Here is a 13532-nt window from a genome sequence, read left to right on the forward strand (position 1 = left end):
GCGGGGCTCACTTACCCAGGGGCAGGACGAAAAAGAAGGGGAACCAGCAGAGGACGAAGACCCCGACGACGATGGCCAGGGTCTTGGCGGCCTTCTTCTCCCGGGAGAACTTGAGCAGGCGGACGGAGAGCGAGCTGCGGAAGTTGTGGCCCTTGGCGGCCCGGGCGTCGTCGGGCCCCGGGGCGCGGCAGTGGATGCGCAGGACGATGTCGCTGGACTTGCTGCGCTCCCTCTTGACCCCGGCCTCCAGGCTGCGCGTGGTCCTGCGGGCCACCACGTACACGCGGAAGTACATGACCAGGATGACGGCCATGGGCAGGTAGAAGGAGCAGACGGAGGAGAAGACGGCGTAGCCGGCCTCCTCGGTGATGCCGCAGAAGCGGTCGTCGGGGGGCACGGGCTCCTTCCAGCCCAGCAGCGGGCCCACCGACACCACCAGGGCCACGGCCCAGAGCAGGGCCAGGATGGCGGCCGCCTTGCGCTCCGTCATGATGGCCGGGTACTTGAGCGAGTGTCTCACCCCGACGTAGCGGTCCACCGAGATGGTGCAGAGGCTGAGGATGGAGGCGGTGCAGCACAGCACGTCCACGGCGGCCCAGACGTCGCAGAAGGCGCGGCCGAAGGCCCAGAAGCCCAGCACCTCCATGGTGGCGGAGAAGGGCAGCACGGTGGCGCTGAGGAGCAGGTCGGCCACGGCCAGGTTGACGATGAAGTAGTTGGTGACCGTCTGCAGGTGCCGGTTGCACGCCACCGACAGGATGACCAGCAGGTTGCCCGCGATGGCCGCCAGGATGAAGGCGGCCAGGAAGACCCCGACGCCCAGCGCCTGGGCGCTCACCACCGCCCCCCCCACGGCCGCCGTGTCGTTGCCCTGGCCCCCGCCGCCGGGGCTGCCGGCCGGGCACGCGACCCCCGGCGCCCCCGGGAAGGTGCGGTTGCCCTCGCCGCCTCCCGCCCCGACGACGACGACGGTCGCGCCCCCCGGCGGCGGCGGCCGGGACCCCCGCGACGACGACTCCGGGGCCGTCCGAGCCCCCGCCGCCGCCGGCGCCGCCGCCCCCGCCGCCGCCCCCCGCCCCGCCGCCGGCCCCGCCGGCCCCGCCGCCCCCCGGCCCGCCGTCGGAGCCGTGCCCGTCGAAACCGACCCGGAGCAGGTCCGGGAATGGCATCCTAGAGGACCGCCGTCGGGGATCCGAGCCGGGGGAACGCGGGGCCGGCGGGCGCCGGGCAGCCGGGCATGGCCCTCCCGCGGCAGCGCCAGCGGCAGCCCCTTCCCCGCCGCCGCCGCCTCCCCCTCCTGCTCCCCGGCCGCCGCGCCCTCGGCCCCGACGGGCTCCTCGGGACCAGTTCCCACGGGCAGTGCGCGGGGTGCGGCGGGGGACCCCGGAGCGGGCCGACGGGGGCGGCCCCGGTGCCCAGGAAGGGCTGGGGGTGGGGGTCGTCCCCGGAGCCCAGCGCTAAGGTGAAGGCGAGACACCCGAGGGGGCGGGATGGATCTCCAAGCGCGGCGGAGCCCGAGCGGCCGGGGCGGCCGGGCGGCGGGGGTCCCGCGGCGGGGGGCCGGGAGCGGCGGCGGCGGCGGCCCGGGCGGCTGCCAGCGCTCGTCTCCCTGCTGCTCTCGGCTCCGGCTCGGCTGGCACTTTGGCGGAGGAGAGAGAGAGCGGCCAAGGGGGGGGGGGGGGGGGGGGCTGGAGCGACGGGAGGAGGGGCCGCCGGGGGGAGGGCTCTGGGAGGGCGGGGGGAGCAGAAACTCCTGGTGGAAAGAAGGGACCCGGAGGCTGGAGGAGAGACAGAGGGGGCGGAGGGGGGCGGGCTCGGCAGTGGGCAGCCGGCCGCCGCAGCCGGGCTCAGCCTTCTGCCGCAGCCTCCCCGCTCTCAGTCCGGCCCCGTCCTCCTCTCTCCCGGCTCCGCTGCCCGCTTCCCGGCCTTCGCTCTTTGCCCGCTTCTCCTCCCTCCTCGGCCGGGGGTCCCTCAGTCTCCCTCCCTCCTCTCCGGCCTCCTTCCCCTCCTCTCCCCCCCTCCGGGTCTCTGTCCTCTCTAATGTCTCCCCATTCTCTTCTCTTTCTCTTCGCCCCCCCTTCTTCCCCTTTCCCTGTCCATTTCCCCCTTTTCTCTGCCCCTCGCCCTCAACTTCTTCCTCGCCCTTTCCCCCCTTTCCCTCAGTTTCTTCCCCTCCCTTTGCTCCTTTCCCTTTGCCTCCAGCTTCTTCCTCGCCCTTTCCCCTTTCCTTCCCCTTTCCTCTTTCCCCTTTCCTTCCCCTTTCCTCTTTCCCCTTTCCTTCCCCTTTCCTTCCCCTTTGTCCTCTGCCTTTCCCTTCCCCCTTTCCCCCCTTTCCCCAGCTTCTTCCTCTCCCTTTGCTCCCCTTTCCCCCTCCCCTGCAGCTTCTCCCCCCTTCCCTCTCACCCCCCAGCTTCTGCCTATCTCCTGACTTTTCTGTCCCCTTCTCCCCCCCCTCCCTCACTTTGGCTGTCCGAGCGCCACGCTCTCTGCCCCCCAGCCCCCTTTCACCCAGCACTTGGCCAAGCGGGGCCCACCATGGCGCCCCCGAGCGGCCGTCTGCAGAACACTTTGCAAACCGCCAAGTGCCGAGTCTCGGGGGCCGCTCCTGTGCTCCTCACGGGCGTCGCTAGAGGGCAGCAGGCCGTTGAGATTGCCGTGGCTCCGGCTCTGCAGGAGGGAGATCCCCAGCTAAGCCCCTCTGGTTGGGAACCCCAGTCCGGCTGTGTGGGCAGCCAGCTAGCCACCCCCAGCGGGACCCCCGCAGCCTGCCCTAGTCGCTGCGCTAGGCATGCCTCGGGTGGTTTAGGTATGGCTCCAGGCTTCAGGACATTCTGGGACGTGGGCCCCTTGGAGAGGTCACCATGGACTCCACCCTGCTGTCATCCAGCCTCGGGCTTTCCTGTCTGCCCCAAGGTGGGCCTGATATCATCTGGAAGCAGAGAAGAATTCTTGCCCTCTACATAGCACTCTCCGTGGTCTCCTCGGTCACAGGCAGCTCTACCAATGCAGAGTAGTCCCTGTTCTGCAGTCTTAGAGTCTTAGATATTTGCCTTTAGGAAGAGGGGATGATGGAGAGCTGAACTGCTAGGTGAGGGACTGCCCAAATGCTTCACCGATTCTTTTCTCCTGACTGGTACTCCCTGGATCATCTCATCCTCAACAACATCCAATTCCTTTAGTCACCAAATAACAGAACCTCTAAGTTGAAAGGGACCTCAAAGGCCTTCTAGTCCCCTCTATGCCTTTCTACCACACCAATTCAGGAAGGCCAGATCCTCAGAGGTGTTCATCCTTGGCCTCTTTTACTTCTCTCTCTTCCCTAACCTTAATTACTGGATGAGTGTTGTCTCAGTTATACTATGACTTAGTCTCCCAGGGCCATTCATACTGATCTATATCTGACCACTGGAAGCACATGTCTCTCGAGGAGAAAGTGAGGCTAGGGACTTTGCACAGTGCCCCCTTATTTAAATCCAACTCCTTGATGTCATGGTCTTCTAAGAGAATGAAGGACAAGCATCTATGAACCATAGCCCTGACTATATGGTCATTCAGCCTTGGCCTGGATCTCTTGACAGCTCATCTCACTCTAATTATTGGGAAATTTCCCCCTATTTTGACTTCTTAGTTTTTTCCAAGGGGACATGTAGAATTAATCTAATTTTGCTTTCACAGACAGACCTTCAGATACTTGACTGCACTCTTTTCTTCTTAGTTACTCATTTGAAAAGAACTGAGGTCTTTTGTCATCCTGGGTGTCCTCTTTTGGACATTCCAGTTTGTCAATGACCTGCCTAAAATATGATCTACTGAATGAGCACATGAATCTAACTGTGGTTTGACCAGGGCACCATACAGTGGGACTTTGAACCCCCTGCTTCAGAATACTTGGCCTCAGTAATGGAAACCTAAAATCTTATTTACTCTTTGGAATTGACTTTTTGAACCCAAGTGTAAGATTAACATTGATTTCTATTAGATTTCATCCTATTAGATCTGTACCAAATGTTTTAGTCCATCATAATCATTTGAGCTCTGCTGCTGTTATCTTACTATTAGCTATTACTTGACATCTTGCATGTTTATCACAATATACAAATTTAACAGACTTGCCTTCTATGCCTTTATCTGAGTCACTTTTGAAAATAATAAGCATCATGGGGCCAAGTACCAAACTCTGGGAATCTTGTATTAGAGAGCTCCTTGCAGACTGGCTTGGAATTCTCTATGGTTCTGGCCATTTACTCAATTAAATCCATCTAATGGCTCTATAATCTAATACAAATCTTTCCATCTTTTGTACATGCATAGAAATTATGAAAATACACATGGACAAATATCAGTCCATGAGCAATGGATACAATTCTGCTCTTCTGAGTCTTTTCTTTCCTCAGGGTCCTAGAATCCTTCCCATTCTTTGGCTTCATTTTGGCTGGGAAATGACCTTGGGGTGGCTAGACAGGTACCCTCATCTGACCTGCACTATTTGAATTATGTAATAGTAAAAGGTAAAGTTTAGACCTTCTGCAAACTAAATATGGTGGCTTAAATCTAGTTTCAGAGCCTATGTCCATCATCTTCTCCTCTCTCAAAGCAGCTCAACAACTCCCTCTTGCCATTTTTTTTTCTGGAATTGTTCAATTTTGGGGGAACTAGGAATCTGGACTAAGTCAGTTCAGGGGAGTTTATCCAAGGACATATATATTGGCTTAGTGAGGAGAGGATCCCCTGATGGAAATGGCACTAGAGGAGACATCAGGAAGTCCTGGCCCAGCTCTGGGCAACTGTAAATTGTATAGCTTTGAGCAAATCCCTTCTTCTCTCAGGGACCCTCCTCTGAAGGAGACTAGACTAGATGCTCACAGTTCAAGCAGGGTCATTTAATAGTTCTGACAGATTCCAGGGAGTGAGAGTTTAGAAGACTTTGGGTGTGTCCCAAACCCTTTAGGAATTATTTCAGGGGAAGTAGATCGAGCACAGTCCCTGAAATCGGGAGGATCTGAGTTCAAACCTGACCTCAGACACTTAATAATTACCTAAGTGAAACCATGGGCACGTCACTTAACCCCTTTTCCTTGCAAAAATAAAAACAAAAAAGAACAAAATAAGAATTATTTCAGAAATGGTGGTCATGGGCTCTCCCAAACTGTTCCTCAGAGCTGGAAGGAGTAGGGGCAGACACAGCCTGGAACACATGCCTAGGATGCTTAATATGAACAAAGTTCCAAGGAAGGTTTTCTCCCTTTATTGCCCAAGAAACTGGACACCATTTGACCTTTTCCTATCTTGATGAATAAGTGCCCATCTATCTGCCTACTGGGAGAGGGCAGCCAGGGCTAATCGCTCTTTCAAATGTAAGAAAAATCCAACAATCATGACTCTTTCAGTTGGCAGCCATCTCAGACCATCCGATCCAACTGCTACTCACCTGAGATTCCCATCTACAGTGTTCCCAGCAAATGTTTCCACTTCAGGTTGACATCCCCATAGCCCAGTATGGATAAATAAGCAGCGTGTGATGATGGATTGATGGCTGAAATACCATCCTGTCTTCTCTTGAAGACTCCTGTAAGTAGGGGGTCCATGATTAGGAGGCAACATAGTGGCACAGTGGCTAGAGAGTCAGACCTGGAGGCAGTAACACCAACTTCTTGTGCTCTACTATCTGCACGATCACTTAAACTCTACCTGCCTCGGTCTACTTAATTTCCTAAAACGGAGATAATAAAAACCCCAATTTCTGAGATTGGTTGTAAAGATCAACTGAGATAATATTTGTTAAGTCTGGCACATAGCAGTACTATGGAAATGTTAGCTGTCTGTGTCACTTGAGAGTAGCTTATTAGTTAGATCTTTTGTCCTGATGGGGAGTTGAGAAAAATCTGTCCTTCTGCACCTTCTCCCCAGGTTCCTGGTTCTGCTCTTTTAAGGGCTGAGGGGCTAAACAGAATCACTAGAATTCCTCTTACCTGTGGGGATTAAAGGCAGCCCTCATCCTTCCTCATGAAAGCCACAGATGCATAGTCATGAAAGAATTGGATTTGCAATCGGGAATCTTGATTAGCTGTAGCCGTGTGACCCGGGAAAGTCACTTCTCTGCACCTCAGTTTCCTCAGCTGTAAAATGAAGACATTGAACTTGATGACCAGGTTTGAATCTATGTTCTTGTGTCCTCTTGTCGAGACTTCTTTTCTTCTTGCTAAAAATGGTGAGTTCCTAAGAGGCCATATAGGAAGATAAAGATGGTGTATAGCAGAAGTGTCACTTCCCAAGTTTGGGACTTTTATGCCTTTCAATACAGGCCAAGATTGTGTTGGTTTTATCAACGGTCATAGGGGATTTTTGAGGCCATCATGTCTCACATACCAAACCTTCAGAACTTCTTCAGATTGCCTGCCATTTTCTCATTGCCATGTCCTCCTCTCATCTTGCATTTGTGAAGATTTTTAAGGCAAAGGTGTTATGGTGGATAGTGTGCTGGGCCTGGACTCCAGAAGACTGGATTTCAAATTCTATTCAGATACCTCTTATTTGTGAGGTCATGAACATTTCACTTAACCTTAGTTTTGCGCCACTATAAAATGGAGAAAATAGCATCTGCCCTCTAGGATGAAACGGGTAATGTTTTCAATTGTTTTATAAACATTTAAAGCTGTTACGATTCCTGTTAAATTTTACCTTATGAACTTCTAGCTTGCCATATTTTGGGATCAATGTCAAATAGTTTTCCCTGCCAGTTTTAGAAAATTAGCACATGTGCTAATCTTGCTATTTATACCTTCACCCAAGCTTAATAATGTTAAATGGCATGGTCTGTTTCAATTAAAGACTTCCCTTGGATTGATATCTTAATGCTTCTCTTTGGGGTTGACCATTCATTCTGTTCAGAATGTCTCTGTTGCATTGTCATGTAACTCATGTCTCATTGCCTGTTCCACAGGAATAGATACTTTCTCTAATATTTTACCAAAATTTAGATAAATTATAGCTAGACCATTCCCTTAACCTACCAATTTAGTAACCTGATAAAAAGGATTTGCTATGATTTATTCATGATGAAGTCATGCTGCCTTTTTAAATTAATATTTTTATTGATTTGTTTTTCTAACAATATGCAATGGTAGTATTCACCGATCCTTTTTTTGGCAAGGATTTGAGTTTTACCTTTTTCTCCCTCCTTCCCTCCCTCCCTTCTTTTCCCCCTCCTCAGAAAACATACTACCTTTTTTTTTTGTGATCACTGCTTCCTTTTCTAGTCGCTAACCATTCCGCTTTAATAATAACCTTCTAAAATTTTATTAGTAATCAAAATCAAATTCATTGACCTGCAACCTGCAGATTCCATTCTCTTCCCTGTTTTGAAAACTGGGACATCAGTCCTTGTCTAATCCTCTGATCTCTCTCTCTCTCTCTCTCTCTCTCTCTCTCTCTCTCTCCATTCTCATTATCTTTTTTTTTTAGTTTTTTTATTTTTTTTTGCAAGGCAATGGGGTTAAGTGGCTTGCACAAGACCACACAGCTAGGTAATTATTAAATGTCTGAGTCCAGATTTGAACCCAGGTACTCCTGACTCCAGGGCCGGTGCTCTATCCACTGTACCACCTAGCCGTCCCCATTCTCATTACCTTTCAAAGATTACTGACAGTGAAATCCTGAAGGAAAATTCAAGCATATTTCCCAAGAATAACTTGATTCCTAATTCTGATCACGGACTAACTCTTCATCCGGATTCGGAGTGGCCATGATCTCTAATTGCATATAAATCGCCATATCCAAGTTAGAGATTGATTCCTACCCTTGACTGCTAAAGATTGGCCTTTACATAGGATGGAGAGTGAGATTCAGCTCTGGGTCAGAAATGTGCTTGCCCCAGTTTTGAACTGGCTCCAGATCCAGCCATGGACTGACCCCTGACCCTAGCCAGGGCCTGACTACAAATCCTGCTTACAGATTGACTCTAATACCAGCCGCAAACTGACCATTATCTTTTCCCATAGATTGATCCTTAATCTAGGTTGCAAATTGACACTTAACTTGATGTTGGAAGTATCCCAACCTAAACACAGTAACCATTAATCTAAGCTATGTATGGCTTTCTCATCCCAGGTATGGAACCCAAACCTATCAGCCTCCTCACAAATAGAGGCCACTGATCACAAAGGTCAAGATGGTGGGGCTGACTCAATGCGGCCCGTTCCTGCTGCTGTGGGACCCAACTTAGAGCCAGGATGGAATGCTCAATGGGAATGTCCAAGGGGCTTTATCCTTGGGAAAGAAGGAGAATTGAGGAATTGGAAGAGGACAAAGCTGTAGTTCTCCCACTCTCTAACTCTCTGTGGAGATAAGCTGCAGGGGGAAAATGTAAATGTTGTTGTCTTTACTTTTTTTGTGCTGTACTTAGGATAAATTTAATTGATTTGGAAATTAGTCACTGTGGCTTCCATGGCTCTGGAAATGAAAGGGGGACAGGAAGGCAGGCACAGGGTGGGGTGGAGAGGAGGAGAGATGATTCCAGAAATGATGTTCCCACATGGAGTGCAATTTGGCTGGCATGCTGCCCAATCCTCTAGAGATGGACAATTAGGAGCTGCCTGGGGTCCCAGTAGGACTTGCTATACAAGCTTCTATTTCTTGGGTCCTCTGGGTTTCAGATCCTCAGTGACTCTTGATTCTGCTTTTTCATGAGAGAAAATAAAATGTGGAAAGGGGAAAGGTCATTTCATTGACAACTTTGGCCTTTAGAAATCTTCGTCCTTTGCCTTCACTCCTATCCTTTTGCTTCTTTGTCATACCAAGATAAGTCTTGGTATGACTTGTAACTTCATTCCTATAGGTGTGTGCCCAGTTTAAAAATGCCACCCACCAATGCAGAGTGGCAACAACTTAGCTGTATTGTCTTAGACAAAGCTGTAATCTGGAAGGGCAACCAGGGCTTTGCTGAAGAGTGCTAGCATTCACCTGGAGGGCTTTTCTACTCTTTGGTTCCTAGACCTCTGCTATCCTGTCCTATGCTGCCACAGTCAGAGTCCCAATGGAGTTGAACCCCTCTTCTGAAGACTACCTTCTTCTATCACTATGCCTGCCACTGTCTCTTCCCACCCTCTTGGCCTTCTCTTGTGACTTGGGTGTTGAGGATACAGGGTCATTATTTCTTCATCCCTGAATTTTCTCGCGTATCAGAATTCCCAGTTATTTATCTGGGCTTAGAGAACTGGTTAGGACACAAGAGGATTAAGTCATTCATTTATTCCATGGGCATCTATTAAGGACCTACTGTAAATGTGAGATGATTTGACCTTGTTTATACAACTGGTATATATTAGAGGTGAGACTCTAAGCTTGGCCTTAGTCCAAGGCTAATATCTTTCTGTTATAACTTGCCTTTTATTACGTAGACACAGAGAGGGGGATATTTGTTTATGGTTTAGACTTGTGAGTTCAATCAATGTTGGCAATCCCCAGTTGGGACAGCTGAGCTGTAGTTCTATTGATTTGAGTATTTCAAATGATGGAGTTAATCAAATTGCCCTTTCCCCAAAGAAGCTCAAACTCTGTAGTCTAACTAGCTAACTAGCTGTGAGTCTAACTAGCCTCAGTTTTCTCATCTGTCAAATGAGTATTTCCGGGGAGATTATCTGTACCCACCTCCCAGGGCTCTAATATTTGATGACTCAAAGGGAGGAGACTGGATGGCTGGAGAAAATGAGGATTTACAACATGCCCAGAAGACAATGGAGGGGAGCACAGAGGTCACATCTGGGCTTCAGCCCATGTGCGGCCTGATGGATGGGGTGCAAGGACTGACCGCTTTGAACTTCCAGCTGTTCCAGTCGGATTGGAAACTTGTGGTTTCCGGCATCACTGCTGTGTTTATTTTCCCCACTCCCCCCAACTTTGTGCTTTGTGAGCTTCTCATCTACTCCCACACCCCAACTTGTAAGTCAGTGATCCTGGGGAAGGGCCAACTTTTAGGGTCATGACATAGAAGACCAATTAGGAAGGGGCTCCAGAGGCAGGAAGTGGCCAAAGTCAGACCGATGAGAACAGTAATGACATCCACTCAGTTCCTGGAATCCCAAGGTCCTGAGTTGTGAGAACAGGCGACTAGGACTAGCACTGACCTTGCTCATTGGCAAGGGTAGGTGGACGCCTATGTACTGTGGTTTGGACTAGTACAATGTCTCCCAAATGGCTGTTTTCTGCCTCCAGGCTCACTCGCCTTCCCAATAGATCCTTAGATCCTCATCATTCCTAAAGCATAAATTTCACTAGATCACTCTAAATTGTTCCATTGACTCTGGATAAGTCAAGTCAGAATCATTTTAAAATAAAAGTTTACTCTGTGCCAAATAAGTAATGGTGAGATTCTCTCTCTCTCTCTCTCTCTCTCTCTCTCTCTCTCTCTCTCTCTCCCTCTCCCTCTCCCTCTCCCTCTCCCTCTCCCTCTCCCTCTCCCTCTCCCTCTCCTAATCTATCTCTATATCGTTATCTCTTCCTTATCTGGAACTGCTTGGCATTTTATCATTACAGTCTCATTCCTTTGGAGAAAGGCAGAGTTTCTTGTTAAAATATAAATGCCCCATGGGAAAGGAACATATTAAGCCATTATTAACTGTTGGCACGTTTGTGCAAATTGGCTTGTTAGATTGCTTTCTATCAATGAGCAAAACTCTACAAACTTAAGTCAGGGTCTTTGAGAAGGTGAAGGAACTTTAGCAGAGACATCAGATGTTGAAAAGAAACTTAAAAACACACAAAAGAAAGGTAAAAACACACTAAAAGAAATAAAAACATGCAAAAGGAATATAAAATCACACGAAAGGAAGATAAAAACATGCTAAAGACAAGACCAATTATCTTCTCAAGGAAAACTCTGGTCAATCCATAGGTATCTTAGTTCTGAGGGGCAATTCAAGAGCCCCCAAGAAATATGTGTGTGTGTTTGTGCATTTGCATATGTAAATAAGTTCATGTATAAGTGTGTGTTTGGAGGCATCACCTCCCTAATTACTAGCCATTGGATGCCCAGTTTCTTTACCATATGGTCCTGTAGACAAGTCCAAAAGTGATGGGAAGACACTGATGGAAGAGGACACTATTTCTCCAGGATCTAGTCTCCAGATAGAGTCTTTCCAGAGGGTTCAGGTACTTGGAAGCCTTTGAGTAATATGAGTATGGGTCTTTTAGGGGAGGGAAAGGTGATTCTGGGGAAAATGACTTCAAGATCAATTTTCTTTAGAAGCTCCCTGAAGGTAGGAAGTAGTTGATTTTTACCTTTGTGTCTCCAGCTCCTGGTCCACAGCATTTGTTTCCTTAGCCAGGGGTTATTAATCTGGGATTTGTGAACTTTAAAAAAATTAGAAAAATTGACGTCAATGTTCATTTTCTTTGTAATCCTGAGTATTCTATTTTATGCATCAAAGACATTTCTCCAAATAGGCTTTATCAGACTTCCAGAGAACACTCTGGTACAAAAAAATGTTAAGAACCTATGATCTAGTACTGAGAATGTATGCTTAACCCTTTGTTGGCTTAATGTTTATGATGAAGCAAATGGATCTTTTGGGTGATTTGGGGGCAGAATGGAGAAGGGAGAATAAAAGGTTCACTGGGACCTCAAAGGCCTATTTCATTTCCTTTGGGTCTTTGATTCAAGGAAACGATAAATGCCTATTACTTTTATTGCTCTGGTTTCCTCGGAATCCATGGAGGTGACTTGAGGAGATGGAAGTCCAACTTAGGAAGTCTTTGCTTTTTGCCCCTGTCCCTCAATTTTCCTTCACTCTATGGCCTCCTCCTATCCCTCCCTCTTGCCCCCTAGATTCACCTCCTGGCTAAAGTTCTGAGGTTCTCTCCTTTCCTGCTACTGGAATCTCCTCCTGCTGAGCTTGGGATTTACAGTCATTAATTAAACTCTTTCCAGAGCTGACTCCTGAAGGGCAGGCAGCCAGGCCAGAGCTGGGAATCCCCAGCCATTCTGCCCAGCAATAAAACCCAAATAATCCTGGAGGTTCTCCCTCCAGAGCCAGGAGACATAGAATCAGCCTTGGGGATGAAGAGGCAGAATGAATGGAACCCCATTTGTAACAGTGGGCTGTCTTAAATAATAGCAATAACAGTCCTGATAATTGCAAATATATTTTATTTGGCAACTGGTTACTGGTGTTTGCCCAATGCCCCTAAAGAGGGGCATTGAACTTGGAATCCAGAGATCTGATGTCAAGCCCTGGTTCTGATGAGACACTGTGGCCCTTGACAGGTCCTAAATAACCTCTCTGGGGGATAACTTTCCCATTCATAAAATAAGGTTAATAATGCTTACACTGTTCTAGAAAAAGATTAAGGAGCAGTAGATAGTGTTTGCTTTTACTGGAATTAGGAAGAACCGGGCTGGAATCCTACCTCAGACACTTAACAGCTGGGGTATCCTGGGCAAATCTCTTTTCTAAGCCTTGATGTCCCCATCTATGAAATGGGAGTAATAACATCATCTCCTTCATAGAATTGTTGTATTCTCAACCACAAGGCTCAAAGTATGCATATATAAAGTACCTTGCCAACTTTATGGTGCCACAGAAATAAATATTAATTATCAGGAGTGTGCTGGAGCCAGTTCAAATCCACGTAGAGAGTCCATTGTTAAATTTTTCAATATAAGCATTTATACTTGGGAAATTGGCAAACTGTTACAAATCCAGGTTTCTCTAGGTTAATCCAGAATAATTGGGTTAATTGTCTAGACATTTTTATTTGTTTATTGATTGTTGATTGATTAACTTGAGAAGGTGATGGAGAAAACGTTAATGATGCAGATATAACTTAATGGTCTACATTTTCTTCTCTGGAACAAGTCAAGAAATCACCCCATGGTCTTCTTCAAAAATGAAGGACAAACAACAATATTGCTTACCAGTACCAATGACCTTAGTCTAGTCTCCCTTTGTAGAAAATACTCATTTTCCCGTTATGCTTGTTTTTGAGTCTAATCCTCCTTCCTCCTCAATCCAGTAAACTATCTCCTGTAACACAGAATAAAATAGAAGGGAAATAAAAGGATGTCAGCAAAACTAGCCAACCAGTGTCTGATAATAATCATAATATGTATGCAGTGCTAAGTATCCATAGTCCTTCACCTTTCCTGCACCTGCCACACCCTCCCCCCCTCCAAAAAAAGAAAGACGAGTTCTCATCTTTTCTTTAGGGAGAAGTTTAGTCATAATATTAAATTTTTCTACAATCATTTTTTATGAGTTACAAAGCATTTTTCTTATAACAGTCCTTTGAGATAGATAATATAAGCATTATTACCTCAAATTTGACAGAGCCAGCCTTTCCAAACCTCTGTCTCCAGGTAGCATCCTTAGTTTGAAGTCAGCCTATTGGTGGAACTTTGTGATCATCATTTCCACTTTTCTCCTAGATACTTACCTTTGAACCATCCCCTTATTTCATTTTTAGTTTCAAATCCTCTCCCTCTCTTATCCATTGAGAAGGCAAGAAAACCTCATTTTTAAAAAATGATCATACAAAAT

General features: G+C 48.0%; 1 protein-coding gene across 1 annotated transcript in view; it reads right to left on the bottom strand.

Annotated features, from left to right (window-relative positions):
- ADRA1D (adrenoceptor alpha 1D) overlaps nt 1-1169 on the bottom strand; it is a 62371-nt gene extending 61202 nt beyond the window's left edge. Inside the window, 2 exon segments of the mRNA XM_074196095.1 lie at nt 16-970; nt 972-1169. Coding sequence (XP_074052196.1) covers nt 16-970; nt 972-1169 — 1153 coding nt within the window.
- Nucleotides 1170-13532: the final 12363 nt, after the last annotated feature.

This window comes from Macrotis lagotis, chromosome 1 (genome assembly GCF_037893015.1).
Source record: "Macrotis lagotis isolate mMagLag1 chromosome 1, bilby.v1.9.chrom.fasta, whole genome shotgun sequence".
In the NCBI taxonomy this organism is placed as follows: Eukaryota; Metazoa; Chordata; class Mammalia; order Peramelemorphia; family Peramelidae; genus Macrotis; species Macrotis lagotis.